A 15089-nucleotide genomic window follows, 5' to 3' on the forward strand; every position below is an offset into this window, starting at 1 on the left:
GAAAAGTGTAAAAATGCAAGAAAGGTATGTATAGCTTTAAGACAGAATGATTCTAATTTTCATAATGTTTCGCAGGTGGAAGAAGGCTGTTCTGGAAATTAGTTTTATGTGTGAATCAAATGACATGTCCTGGTCAAAAATAACTCCAAGATTCCTCACAGTGGAAGCCATGAATGTCATCTAAAGTGACAATGTGGTCAGAGAGTCAAGTATAATGACCTCAGTTTTATCTGAGTTTGAAACTCTAAAGTTACAGGTCATCCAGGACTCGATGTCTCTGAGACATTCCTGGAGTTGAACAACCTGATTTATTTCATCTGGCCTCATTGATAAATATAACTGCAAAACAATGAAAGTGTAAGAGAACAGTGGCCATTTACAGTGGAGGAAATAAGTATTTGATCTCTCACTGATTTTGTAAGATCATCCACTAACAAAGATATGAACGGTCTATAATTTTAATGGTAGGTTTATTTTAACAGGGAGAGACAGAATATCAAAAAGAAAATCCTGAAAATACAAGTACAGAGGTCCGACGTTTCTTGTAGTTCATCACCAGGTTTGTACACATCTCAGGAGGAATTTTGGACCACTCCTCTTTGCAGATCCTCTCCAAATCCTTAAGGTTTCACTTGGCAACTCAAAGCTTCAGCTCCCTCCACAGATTTTCTATAGGATTTAGGTCCAAAGACTGGCTAGGCCACTCCATGATCTTGAGCCACTCCTTCGTTGCCTTGGCTGTATGTTTTGGGTCATTGTTCTGCTGGAAGACCCTTCCATTTTAAGTTTCCTGGCTGAGAAAAAGTGTTGGTCACCCAGGATTTCATGGTACAAGGCCCCATCCATATTTCCCTCGATGTGGTGAATTTGACCTGTCCCATTAGCAGAGAGACACCCCCAAAGCATAATGCTTCCACCTCCATGCTTGACTGGGGATGGTGTTCCTGGGATCATAGTTTGAAATTCCTCTTCCTCCAAACACGGCGAGTTGAATTGATTCCAGAGAGCTCGAAGATCCGACCACATCACCTTCTCCCAATCATTCAGGTGTTCAATGGCAAACTTCAAACGGGCCTGTACATGTGCCTTCTTGAGCAGGGGGACCTTACAGGCATGGATTTTAATCCATTACGGCGTAGTGTGTTATTAATGGTTTTCTTTGTGACTGTGGTCCCAGCTGCCTTGAGATCATTAAGAAGCTCCTCCTGTGTAGTTCTGGGCTGATCCCTCACCTTTCTCATGATCATTGATAACCCACAAGGTGAAATATTGCATGGAGCCCTAGACCGACGGAGATTGACAGTCATTTTATGTTTCTTCCATGTTCTAATATAGCACCAACAGTTGTCTCCTTCTCGCCCCCCTACTTGTCAATGGTCTTGTAGCCCGGAACGGAATGGCCTGGTGCAGGTCTAAAATCTTGTCCCTGATGTCGATCTGCAAAGAGGAGTGGTCCAAAATTCCTCCTGAGATGTGTACAAACCTGGTGATGAACTACAAGAAACGTCTGACCTCAAACCAACAAGGGTTTCTCCACTAAGTACTCAGTAATGTTTTGATAGGGCGTCAAATACTTATTTCACTCAATGAATTGCAAAATAATTTAAATCTTATGTTTTATGTGATTTTCTTTTTGATATTCTGTCTCTCCCTGTTAAAATAAACCTACCATTAAAATTATAGACCGTTCATTTCTTTGTTAGTGGATGATCTTACAAAATCAGTGAGGGATCAAATACTTATTTCCTCCACTGTCCATCCAGAATCCACTGAATATGTTTAAATGGTAATGATAAGTGAGTTGTTTTCTTCCTAGTCAATTGGTGTAGTGGATAGCAATGTTGCCTATGCAGTGTTTGCGACCTGGTCAGAACAAGGGCCTTTCAGCATGTAGTGTGTGTGGGTTTCTCCATGTTCTCCGGTTTCTTCCCACAGTCAAAAAACATGTAGAGGTTAATTGGACACTTGGACACTCTAAATTGACCATAGGGGTGAGTGTGAGAGTGAATAGTTGTTTGTCTGTGTATGTTGACCCTGTGATGGAGAGGCAGCCTGTTTTGGGTGTACCAGGAACAAACATAAGGTCTCACATAGAATAAGCACAGATTGATGGGTACATTTGGCTGCTTCGACTTTTCAGTGTCAAAGCACACTGTAAATGTTAAATAGCAAGAGGAGAGAAGAATAAATCAATACCAGTTATATATATTTTTTAAATGAAAACGTTTGTTAAATACCAGTTATATACATACATAAAATAACAGCTTTGAACCCAACACTGATGCTGTTAGGTTTTCTTTTTTAAATCAATCAATCAGTCAATCAATCAATCAAATTTTGTTTGTATAGCCCACAGTTTACAAAACATCGTTGGTCTCGCGGGACTTCACAGGGTTGGTAACATCCTCTGTCCTTAGACCTTTGACCAGGGTAAGGAAAAACTACCAGAGAAAAAGTTAGAAACCTGAGGGAAAACCACAGGTGAGGGATCCACTCTCTGGACAGACTGATGTGCAGTAGATGTTACCCAAAACATACAATACACAATTACAAAGAATAGAAAGTAAAACGTCTTTAAATGCCAGGATCCATCTGGATCACTGGGTTTGTCACAGCCTGTAGTGAAGGCTGTTGTGGTCAGAGACTTGGGGATAACAGAGTCCTCTTTCCTGTCCTGACCTCATGTCGTTCACTGGTGGCAGCAGAACTGTAAGTGATTAAAAATCAGTTAGAGATGTGGATTTATGTGCTACATCTCATGGTGGGACATCGGGTAAGTGGTGAAGGTTGAGAAAACGAGGACCGGTTGAGAGAAAGTGCAGCTCTTACAAAGTCTGTGTGCTAGAGCTGGTTGAGTCATGATTCAACCGACTCTTTAACCCGTGTCTTTAAATTAACCCATGAGTCGCGAGACACTAGCATCATTAACCCGGATCAGTTGAGTCATACTACAATTTAATTTTAAACAGCGCCACACACAAACATCTTGCAACATTAACTACTAGTCCTAGCCATCTTAGCTGTCAAAAGTTGTATAACTTACAATTTCGAAGGCAACCACAACTCCACAAGTCAACTCAAGTCAGAGATAGGAACCTCCTGCAGAGCCATAAACAGTCGGAGCCTTGTAGCTAAATGTTCTACCACCTGTTCTACTTTTATTAATTTTAGGAATAACCAGTAGACCTGAATTCAAGGAGCGGAGCAGTCTATTGTGTTGATATAAAGTGATTAAATCACAAATATAAGAAGGGGCTTGATTATTTAGGGCCTTATATGCGAGTAGAAGTATTATGAAATCTATTCTACTTTTTACTGTGAGCCAGTGTAGAGAAGCCAAGACAGGAGTTATATGATCACTTCTTCTGGTTCCAGTCAGTATCCGTGCTGCTGCGTTCTGGACCAGTTGAAGGCTTCTCAGGGATTTACTAGGACATCCTGACATTAAGGAGTTACAGTAATCCAGCATATATAGGTTATACAGGCATGGATTAATTTTTCATCCAGTGATAAATCCTGGTCAAACAGGACCCCCAGGTTCCATACTGTACTGCAGGGGACTGGGGTGTTACTGCCTAGGTTTATAGCTTCACTTATAAATGGTTTTATGTGTTTTGGCCCTAGGACCATGACCTCAGTTTTTTCTGTGTTAAGCATCAGAAAGTTCACACAGACAATCTTGGAGTTTAATTGAGAGGTTTGGGTCATCCGGTCATACAGATACATATAGCTGGGTGTCGTCTGCATAGCAATGTTGTAGTTATGTTGTGTTTCCAGATAATGTTGCCTAGTGGCAGCATGTACAGGGTAAAAAGAATTGGGCCGAGCACAGAACCCTGAAGCATTCCGTAGTTAACTTTAGTGAGTATGGAGGATTCCTCATTTACATTAACTAACTGAAATCTGTCCGATTTTTGTTGAATCCTACCTAATGCTTTGATTTGTGGCATTTTTCCAGCATCTTGTGAAAATGAGCAACTGTCAAAATGAAGTGAATCAGGTGCAGCAAATCCAAGTTAAAGATAAACATAGGGTGTGTTCACACCAGCCTTGTTTAGAGTGATTTAATCGATCCCTGGTGTGTTTACTCTTTTCATGCGGTTCTTGTTTGGGTTGGTGTCAACGTAGTGTGAGACCTGTGATGTGGCCCAAACAAGCATAGTATTAATAGCTAAAGTGTTCTCATCCACATTCATAACTGAGGAGAAGGGAAAGCTTATCTGAGAACGGCACATTCATCCTCCATGTCTTGAAGGTCCGATCATTTCTCAGTTACCCTAGCACATTTAGCTGGCTCACCTCTGTTTCTTTGTTGTGAGAAGTAATATGAGGGCAACACCTGTGGCTCAGGACCCGCTGTCCCAGGAAGAATAACAGCAGCAAGTCACACTTACTTGTGGCAAGCGGGAGAAGCAAAAGCTTATCTAGTCCCGCTCCCATTATCCACAGAATACATTTTTTATTTTTATTTTTATTTTTTTTTACTTTTGACAGTTCGACGTAACATGTTTCAGCAGCAGTATCAATCAGAGCTGAAATCTAGCTCAGGACAGTCAACAGTCTACGTGTATGTCCGTACATGTGTCGTTATTGATCCGTCATGAGAGATCACAGTCTCGACTTGTTGCCTGGGATGTCACAGCGTCACGTGGTCCAATCGACAGAGTTCCTTTCAGTTGTGTGAATATTAACTTGGATGGTGTGAGAGCCCGTCTCTGCCATTTTTATTCATCCCTCTCTTCTTTGCTTAGCTTTGCCATTTTTTCTCGTTAAGCTGCGTCCACTCCCATTCTTACCACGTATTCGCGTATTGTGGAGATGTCAGAACGCATCCCCACCACTGCACTCCGAGTTGTGTCAATGTCCACCCTCGCACTGATCTGCTCAGAGGCGATCTTTCTCAGCTTCTGATGTTGCATGAACATTCCACATGCTAAAGAGAGCATCCCAATTGTCATGAACGTGAATATGTACACGTCATCGACATCCTCTATATCCAGTGCAGCAAGGCACAAGTCTTTACACTTTCCCCATCCCTCCATGACGTAGCCGGCCTGGAAGGTCCCGCCTGGGCATTGGGGTTCGTCAGAGCCCGCACTCCTTGTTGAAAACACTCAATTGTCAATTGTGTTCAGTGACCAGTTCAGCAGTTCCATCATGAAGTGATTGTTACTTCGTAGTGTCTCGGTTTACAGGACTCAGCTTTATACATCTTACATGTTGACATAAGCACTTTTCAATGTCAGCTAATGTTTTCCTTCTCCATTTTATCTCAATACAGTGTCTACTGATTTCTGACTATGACCTTTTTCCACATTCTTCCTGGGTCATCCTGTACCGATTAATAGTCATGTTTACATTTTTTTTTTGAATACACTCTGTGTTGCTGATTTTCTGATCTCCCCATCTAAAATTTTCCACAGTCTGACACCTGTTACCGACATGGTAAATGATTGTAATGCAGTTCTTACTTTTCTCTGCCTGAAAATCATGTTCCCTCTCTCTCTAGTTAGTAGAGATAATAATAGTATTTGAAGGTTGTGAGGGAGGCTTCTGGTGGCCTCCCTGTACATCATCTGTGCTGTGCGGTAGTTTATTAAATCATATAATAGTATAGTATAAGAGTATTCTTGATTAGATAAATAATTGATTTGTATGTTCCCTGTAATTGGCATAATGTAAAATTCTCAGAGCTCTTTTCTGGAGTATTAGCAGTGGGTGTGTGTTACCTTTATAGGTAACAAACAGACTTCTGCACAATATTGAAGATGAGGAGAGACCAGTATGCAATACAACAGATAAAGTGCTTTTTGGTTTAGTAGTTTTTGTACCTTCCAAAGTATGGACACACTTCAGGCCAGCTTACTTTTTAGGTGCTTTATATATGACTTCCAACTTAACATTTCATCAATAATCACGCCCAACACTTTGTTCTCACTAACCCTTTCAATTTCCACTCCATTAACTTGAATGTTGATGCTCTTCTTGCAGCCTTTTTCCCATATAGCATGTATTTAGTTTTCTCTAGATTTAGTGATAGTTTATTTCGGTTGAACCAGACGCTTGACAATTTCATAATTGACTGTTTCCACTAATTGATTCAAATCATCCCCAGAGCAGAAGATATTTGTGTCATCTGCAAATAATATTAATTTCAGAATATTGGATACTTTGCATATGTCATTTATATATAGTATCAACCGTTTTGGACCCAGAACTGACCCCTGTGGGACCCCACAAACTATGTCCAAGCACGTTGATGTGTAATCACCTATTTTAACGTATTGGGATCTGTTGTGTAAGTAGCTCTTGAGCCATTCCAGTACTTTACCTCTAATACCATATCTCTCTAGTTTAGCTATCAAGATATCATGGTTAATGGTGTCAAATGTTTTTTTCAGATCTATAAAGATTCCAATGGAATGTAGTTTTTGGTCAATTGCATTAGTTAGGATACTTAACTGCCCAAGCTTCATTTATTTCTGTGGACATTGAGAAGCTTAATATACTTGGTTATCTTTCTTTCTTTCATGTATATCTTTGCTATAGTAGCATTGGAATTTAGAGTGTGTATATTCATTGATTTATTTTACTGTTGCTGTTTCAATGTTGCCACCTTACAGCTCTTGACTTGACAATGTTTTTATTAACTGTAATTCAGTTTTTGGTTCAGTGAGGCTGGGGTACCTGTACCTGTGATTATCGCTGGCTGTTGTTGTCCTATTTCTTGTTATGATGTGTCCTGTGCAGATCAAATTTCCCTTAGTATAAAAATAGAGTTGAAGATGATTCAGTTAAATACCAAGAGGACCTTGAGAGTCTGTTTGCACACTTCATTTATGCCTTTGAGTGGAATGTTTAGTGTGACTTCACCTTTAGAGAAACTGTTTTTTTTTATTATTATGCTGTTTTACCATCTTTGAGGCAAAACCAGATAGTGGGAGGACAAACAACTTCTGCAATTGGTACAGTATCCTCTGGCTGGAATTCTCCTTGAAATGACCTGCTTATATCCAAAGATTACCCTTTGGATAAAAACTCCAATAAAAATGTGATCATTGTTTTTTGTTAAAAGTAATTGGTTTCCGTGTTGTGTCTCCCTCCACTGATAGGCTGCTCTTTCCCACAGGAGTACAAACTTTGTGACTGTGAACAGGGCCATGACCTGAACCACTGCTCTGCTGAACTTTTTTTTAACAATATGCCCTTTTCCTTTATTCAAAATCATTTAATCAAAAAAAAATGTTTAGTACATGTGTGTTATGAGATATTCAATCATTGGGACAACACCCCCCACAACCCTCCTGTGGAGGATAAAGCGGTAGAAAATGGAGGGATGGATGGATATTCAAAGATTGATTGCAATACCAATATTTGTGACAGTATGTCACAGCTTTTCAAAATACGTTTGAATAATACCATATGGTTCCTAAAAAACATTTATGATGCAAAATGAATGTATTAAGTTAGCAAGTTTGAGCCCTCTGTCTTAAAGCTCCCATAGAGTGGTCCTATCCCACAGATATGTGAGTTATGGAGGTCTAAAAACCTCCTAGTTGCTGTAAATGAGCCGATTGTAATCTCTCCTTACGGAAACTCTCGTCAGTCAGTCGCGCTGTTGCAGTTCCAGAAGACAGACTGTGTTGTGTTGTGCCAGCCAGCGTTGGCCAATAGCCGGAAGTGACGTAATCAGCACACCACCTCTCAGAAGCACAGCTCCCCCCTCTGGAACGGTGGATGCACTGCTTCTCATTATCAAAAAAATGTTTTAACAATGTTTAAAAATAGCTTTGTCACGACTCCCCACTGCAGTCCCTTTTACGCCTTTGACCCGGAGTCAGAAGACACTGTTGCAAGTGAAACACCTCCACAACAGATGTTCTTCTTCTGTGGTTCAATGTACGCAACCGCATGTGCCCGGACCAGGAGGATCCACTGTTCAGGAGAAATGCTGTTTACGTAACCATTTTTTCAGAAATCTCTCTATGCCCATGATTACAATACAACACAGCGTTCTCAGCAGTGGCTGAACTGTTTGATTCGAACCTTCAGGGCTTCATAAACGAGGTAATGACGCAGATACACAGTAAAAAAACAGTGTTAATTGGAACTTCCGTTCTAGGTCTGTTTTAAAGGTCTCCCTGAAAAACACTGAAATATTGAAGAGGAAAGACGCTATTTTCATGATGTAAGAGCATTGCAAAGCAGCTTTTAGCGCATGTATGAATAATTTTTGTTTTGGTTTAACAGCAGAACGAAAAAATGTGTTTGTCAGACTGCTATCTCCTATGATTGAGTATAAGGGCCATCTGACAAATACACTTTGGAGAATAAAACCCTAATATTAAGAGAAAAAAAGTTGCAATATTACAATAATAAAGTTGTGATATTTTCAAACAAACAATCACATAATCAGCTGCAATCTTTGACAAGAAGAGGATCGTGTGAGCATCTTGTGATGTTATACTTTGGTTTGGACAGACTTTTGGCACTTAATCACCACGTTAACATCAGCATCAGGACTTTGAAAAGATTGTGGAAAAAACAGTTTGTTCTGAAAAAGAATCACACTTGGAGGAAATAGCTGGTAGTGGTGACTGCAAAGGGTTACGTCTGTTTGCTGTCCAAAGAGGTTTTATGGTTTCTAAAGAAACTCTTTTTTTTTTTCAAACGATTTTTGATACAGAAGAAGTTGAACTCTGGCAAGCACGGCATCTCCGACATAATCAGAGAGCCTGACAGATTTGCATGGTAATAATACTGTATTTCCATCATGGTACAGTTTAATACGGTTTGGAATGGTAAAGCTTTCAGCTCAGTTTGTGGCTGTTTGTCTCAACAATACATCAATCTTTGTATAAGAATAGACTGCACGCATTTGCCTCGACTTCAATGGGATATTTACACCGCAAGGGAGTGATACTTTTCTGTCACCCAATCAGCTGACTATAGTAAGTGAAGTTGGTCTAGCTCCACCCTGACCATACCATATAATTTTACTCTTATACCCTACCCCAAGGGAAGGTATAAGCATGGAAGGGTTGGGGCTGGTAATTTCCATTATTTCCATTATTTCCATTATTCCTAATGGTTTACATTCATACTATATGGGGTATTTCAACCATGATTGACACAGCATGATTTTTTACACTTCCTCTTCCATCTCTTCAGTAATTAATTTGATTAATTCCACGTTGAAACCCGATCTTATTAATGTACTCCACATAGATCATACATTCTATAAAAACACATTGAAATGTATCCAGAAAAATTACAGCGATTAATGCTGTAATCTGAAAATGGTTTCTGAAAGACTTTATATATTTTTGAAAAATTCTCTTCCGATCTAGTGTCTGTAGCACCAGCAGACCAAATGGAGTAATGAATTGACCTGTCTACCTGTGCAGGTCATTATGATAATATTATAGTTGTTTTGAATTAATGATGTTATAAATTGCATTTTATTATTTTGAATACAATTAGCCAGGGTCCTATTCCCACTAGATACACCGTATTACTTACTTAGTGACTCAGACATGATGTAGTCAGCATAAACTAAGCTGTTCTCACAGTGCTCTCCTCTCCAAAGGCTTCAGGAATTGTTTTGAGGGCGGCAAATTGAAGATAGTGAGAACACTGGCAGCAGAATTCTGGATGTGTTGGAGCCTATCCAGGGTTTTCTTGGGGACCCCAAACAATGAAAGCATGGATGAGGATCTCGGCGACGGAATCAGGGAATGATGGTCATAGTTGTGAGATATTTTTGAGATGGTAAAAGGCAGATTTGATGTGTGTGTCAAATGATAGAGTTGAGTACATAATGATACCCAGGTTGCGAAAATCTATGAACAGTGAAGTGGTGAAGTCATCGACAGAGGACCATATATCTCCAACCTTGTGGAGGAGAGACTTTGAAGCGACCAACTCAGTCTTCCAGCTGTTTAGGTGGAGCAGGTTAGAAATCAACCAAGATTTTATTTCCTGTAAATCTTCAGACTGTGGGGGGCAGAATAACGTGAAAACTGCGTCCAGTCTGTCAACTCCAAAAAAGAAGAAGAAGAACACATTTACGTCAGGATTATTTATTACGATCTGTTTTTCAGTCAAGTTATTAGGTTGTCAGTTAGTTATAAGATGATACTCATACAAATACCACAACCACAGACATATTCAGCTGACAGTTACCACACACCACGGCTTATTGAAAAGTAAACCATAGCAAACGACCGCTTGTCCGCACCAGCCGGCTATTGACAAAAGATCGTAAAATAAAAATAAACGTTATGCAACAATGACTTTAGTAATCTATATATGGGCCTAAACTAAGATAATACAATGGTTTTCATCATTTTTATATCTCTATTAACAAAGAAAATACTTAATTTGTAGCGCGCTCGCTTCGCTGCTTTCGACGCCATCTTTCTTATGTGAAAACACACAATGCATTCTGGGTAGCCCTTGCTCCCAAGGGTGGTCTCGGAAAATCTCAATATTGAGGGCGATACAGCCCTTAAACTTGGCCCTCAACTTAATTTTTCTGAGAATCGGGACAGCACTTGCACTAGAGGGAGCGCACATTTTTGAGATTGAGGGTTAAGATTGAGGGTTAAGCAAGGAATTGGAATTCACCCAAACTGTTTCCTGTTAGAAGGGTATATAGAACCAGGACAGAGCAGTTCTATTAAGTCCAAGGTGAGTGGAAAGACCCTTGAGCAGAATGGAGTGGGAAACAATGTTAAGATCTAGCAAGACCAGGACGCTGATGCAACCAGATTCAGCAGCCATCATTAGATCATTAGTGATCTTAACCAGGGCAGTTTCAGTACTATGGTGGATCCTGTAGGTAGATTGGAATGATGTGTTTACAGGCCAGTCCCCAATATGTTGGACTCCCTGATGTACTGCAGCAAGGGGCAAAATGGCCAATATTGCTAAGCTTTAGTTTCTGACTGGACCCAACAAAGCACAGTTGGCACAGTAAAATATTTATCCAAGTCTGAAGCAGAGGAGGACAAAGCAATATGGCTGACAGGAGGCCGACAATACACAAATTAAGCAAAACTTGAAGATGAGTTCAGACATGCCATTATCAGCTGAGGATTAACAACGACCTGGGGAAAACTGGAGCTGATGATTGGGTATTTATAGCAGGGTGGCAATAAGTGGGATGAGCAGCAGGTGTGATGGTAGATTTCAGCAGTAGTAAAATGGGTCAGCCACACCCAGCCTGCAGCAGGAACAGACAGGCATGGGGAGAAAGCCGTTTCTTAATAAACATACTTCTCTGTACTTGCATAATGCCATACTTGGCCGATTTGGTGACAATTTGATATGTGTGTGTCAAATGATAGAGTTGAGTCCACAATGACACCCAGGTTGCAAAAATCTGTGGACAGTGAAGTGGTGAAGTCATCGAGATAGTCAGAGATACCCTTGCTCCAGAGGACCTTTATAGAATTTGAAGGATCCTGTACATTGTAACTGTCCTTCTGTAGGGTTTCAGTGACGTAACGTCCTTTAAACCCAGCCATTCAGGGATCCTAACTACACTTTGAGAAACACTTTTAACCAGGAAAAGGGGAGCAGTCATGCCTTGACTGCTTCTGATTAGAGGGCCAATCAGTTAATCATGAGCTAATCACGCACAATCACACGTAGATCCCCTGGGTGCACATTACAAATTCATCAGCATTCTGAGATTCTCTGACTTACACACTCACAGCTCCAGCTAGAGTGTGTAAGTCAGAGAGGAGTGAGCTTAATTAGGACAGCCAGACATCTGATGTTGTGTCTGTTACGTAATAGATGAACAACACAGAAAAACACAGTGGTATTTGTGCTGGCTGTCATGCAACCATATGCAGATATGAAGATAAGCGATAGGGAGCGAGTGCTCAAACAAACTGGTTACATAAGACAGAGAGCCACGTATTAAAATAATTGAATGAAGCACAAACACACACTGACTTAATTTGGACGGCCTAAACCGAGTGCTATCCCTAACCTTAATCTTAACCAGTGAATGCCCAACCCTTATTCTAACCTTAACCGAACTATAAAACTAAATTTGATTTGATTTAATTGACTAACTCTGATACCCACACCTGTTATTTAGAGTGTCAAATTTCTTAATCCCTAATCTGCATGTTTGTTGATTATGAGAGGGGGCACACGCACGGACGCACAAACGCACACACTCACCCAATTTGCATACAAACCACTGCTCTTGCCTTGCGTTCAGGCTCTGATGTATTTGCTGCAGAGGTATGTCAAGTTGACAGAATGCTCATTTGTGCCTCCATGTGCTTGTGTGTGTCTATGTATTGAATATATGCATAATATATATGCTGTGGTGGTGTTTGTAGTGAGCAGGATCTGTTCTTCCTGAAACAAAGGCTTGTGTTCTGAATGGGGCTGCAGCCATTGAATAGCCAGTGAGTTCCCTGGTCTTAGATCTTGTGTGGGGGCCTGGGAACAGGCTTTCTTTTTACTCATTTATGTGGCTTCTTGCTTACATATGCTTTGACAAGTATATAGTCATCTGAAGCAGAGCAGCCCTCTCTATGTCTGCATTCTGCCTGGCTGCAGAGATAAAAGCCTCCCTTCATTGAAATGGCCCGCTGTGTAAGTGTAAGTGACACTAAAGAGAGACAGGGAGGGAGCTGTAGGGAGGAAGGAGGGGTAGAATTGAGACTCTGCGAAGCCTGTGGGCAGCAGAGCAAAGCAGCTCCATCTATCTATCTATCTATCTATCTATCTATCTATCTATCTATCTATCTATCTATCTATCTATCTATCTATCTATCTATCTATCTATCTATCTATCTATCTATCTATCTATCTATCTATCTATCTATCTATCTATCTATCTTCATACACATCTGAAGTGAAATTACATTTTCTTGTATCTTCATATTGCCATCCACAATGATTGAATCCAATTAAAATCAAAAAAGGTCACATGTGACTGTATTCATAACTACAAGTGTCATGCATCTGAAGGTGACTTTCCTCTCACTAATAATTTTACTGTAGTTAATCAACAACAACAAAAAGTCATATTCATTGGACTCTGTATTAACAGAGAAACAGAAGAGAGAGACTAGGAGCAGCTGTACACTAGTTGTATTAAGTTCCGTCAGAGTAGTTATAGAGATGGTCGTAATATTTTTATTGTATTAATGCTATTCATACAAGCAGTACCTGCTCTAGTTCTCAAAGTTGTGATACCTGAGGGCCGCCAAAGGAAAAAAAAAGAAAGAAAACATAAAGAAATCCCATTTGTAATCATTATAATCACCAGATTGCAGTTCTACAGTTTACACTTATTGGTCTGTATCCAGTAATGTCCAATAAACATTTAACAAGCTTAGTAGCTCCTGGATTAAAACTATCAACTGTAATTCATTGCAGGCCGCCAGAAATGTTTCTGCGGGCATTGGCCGTGGGCCGCACTTTGAGAACCAACGCTGTAGAGCAAGGACATTTGATTGGTGTGTGTGTTACCATCATGATACAGTATGGGTTGGAATGGAAAAGCCCTCGGTCAGACTTGTTTCTACTGAAAACAGTACCTTTACTTGGTTGGTGGACTGTGGGCTGTGCCCAATGACCATGTGTGACGTTGAACAGATGCAACAACAATAAACAACAACGATGAAAGACGACATTGAACGCAACACAACAGACAATGACAATGTCCTCCAACAATGGAGCATGCCCAGCAGCTCTCTTTTTCTCCATGGTTTGTGGTTGTTTGTCTCAACAAGACATCTAGCTTTGTGTGAGAATAGACAGTGACTTTTTGCCTGGACTTCCATTGGATATTTACACTGATCGCAAAGGAGTGACATTTTCCTGTCACTCAATCGACTAACGTACGGTACCGTTTTACTCTGGCACCCCAAGGAAAGAATACCATTGGAACAGTTGGGGAAAGTTATTTTGGTACTATACCTGTTAGAAACACACACAAAAAATAATATACATACTGTACTGAACAGTTCTACTCATCTAAAGAGGTTCTAATAATAATATAAACATAATATAATATAGGAAACGCACAAACTATAGGGAGGAGAAAGAAGAAGGTTAGTGTCGTGTAATATATTTCATACAAAGAGTGTGAGAAAGTGAGTGTTCAGTGCACCATAGGAGTTCCCCGAGCAGTCTAGGCCTATATCAGTATAATTAAGGTATATTTCAGTTTTCCACAAGCCAACCATAACTATAAGCTTTAGCAAAAATAAATATGTTAAGTTTAACTTTAAATACAGCACAGAAGAGGAAGCAAAACAATTTGTACTGATCATTTGCACAAATCACAAAATTGTGTCCTGTCTCTGATGCTATTTTAAAAGTCAACTCAGGTCGAAGCTGAATAGAGACTTAAGGAACAATTAGCCACAATAGCAATGTCATATTTGTTCTCCCACAGAACCCTCTCTTCTCTGAGTTAGAGTCTTTATTTATCAATTCCTAGAGGCGCTCTTTCAAAACACTTCACACTTGACACTGCACTTCATCAGGCAGTACCTTCACCAACACAGGGCGACATCCTTTATACAAAGAGCCCATTACTCAAATAAGGTCAATTGAAGCTTTTTAGAACAGGCAACATTTTAAAGGGGCAACTACAGCGATAATGTCCAGATGTGGCACAGTGATGAAAATCATTAAATCATTAAATTTGTAAAAACAACTCTGTTGTGCTGTTTTTTGTCCACAGCCAGAGGTACTGTATGTGCAATCCTGATGTCGTGCAGCAGTTTCACAACCCAGACACCATCTTCATCCTGGCCTTTGCTGTGGTCCTCCTCAACACGGACATGTACTCCCCCAACATCAAACCCCAGCGCAAAATGGGCCTCGATGACTTCATACGCAACCTGAGAGGTTGGTGTTTCTGTCTGTGTGTTACCTTAGAGGCCGCATGTGCAGAACATTTCATTTCAGGGAGTGCAAGTCTTCCCAATGGACAGAGTTGGTATTATGATTTGTAAATATTCATGGAAAGTGGTTTAGGAGATTGAAATAGGGTTCAAAATAGTAACAACTCCGAGGTGTTTGCTTCAGACTGTGTGGAAATA

At 40.2% G+C, this 15089-nt stretch overlaps 1 protein-coding gene across 1 annotated transcript in view; it reads left to right on the plus strand.

Moving 5' to 3' along the window:
- iqsec3b (IQ motif and Sec7 domain ArfGEF 3b) overlaps window positions 1-15089 on the plus strand; it is a gene marked incomplete at both ends in the record, with an annotated part of 69066 nt that overhangs the window by 39237 nt on the left and 14740 nt on the right. The window contains one exon of the mRNA XM_083893106.1: window positions 14729-14895. Within this exon, the coding sequence (XP_083749232.1) occupies window positions 14729-14895 (167 nt within the window). The remainder of the gene's footprint in view (window positions 1-14728; window positions 14896-15089) is intronic.

This window comes from Microchirus variegatus, assembly GCF_963457635.1.
Source record: "Microchirus variegatus genome assembly, chromosome: 8".
NCBI classification, from domain to species: Eukaryota; Metazoa; Chordata; class Actinopteri; order Pleuronectiformes; family Soleidae; genus Microchirus; species Microchirus variegatus.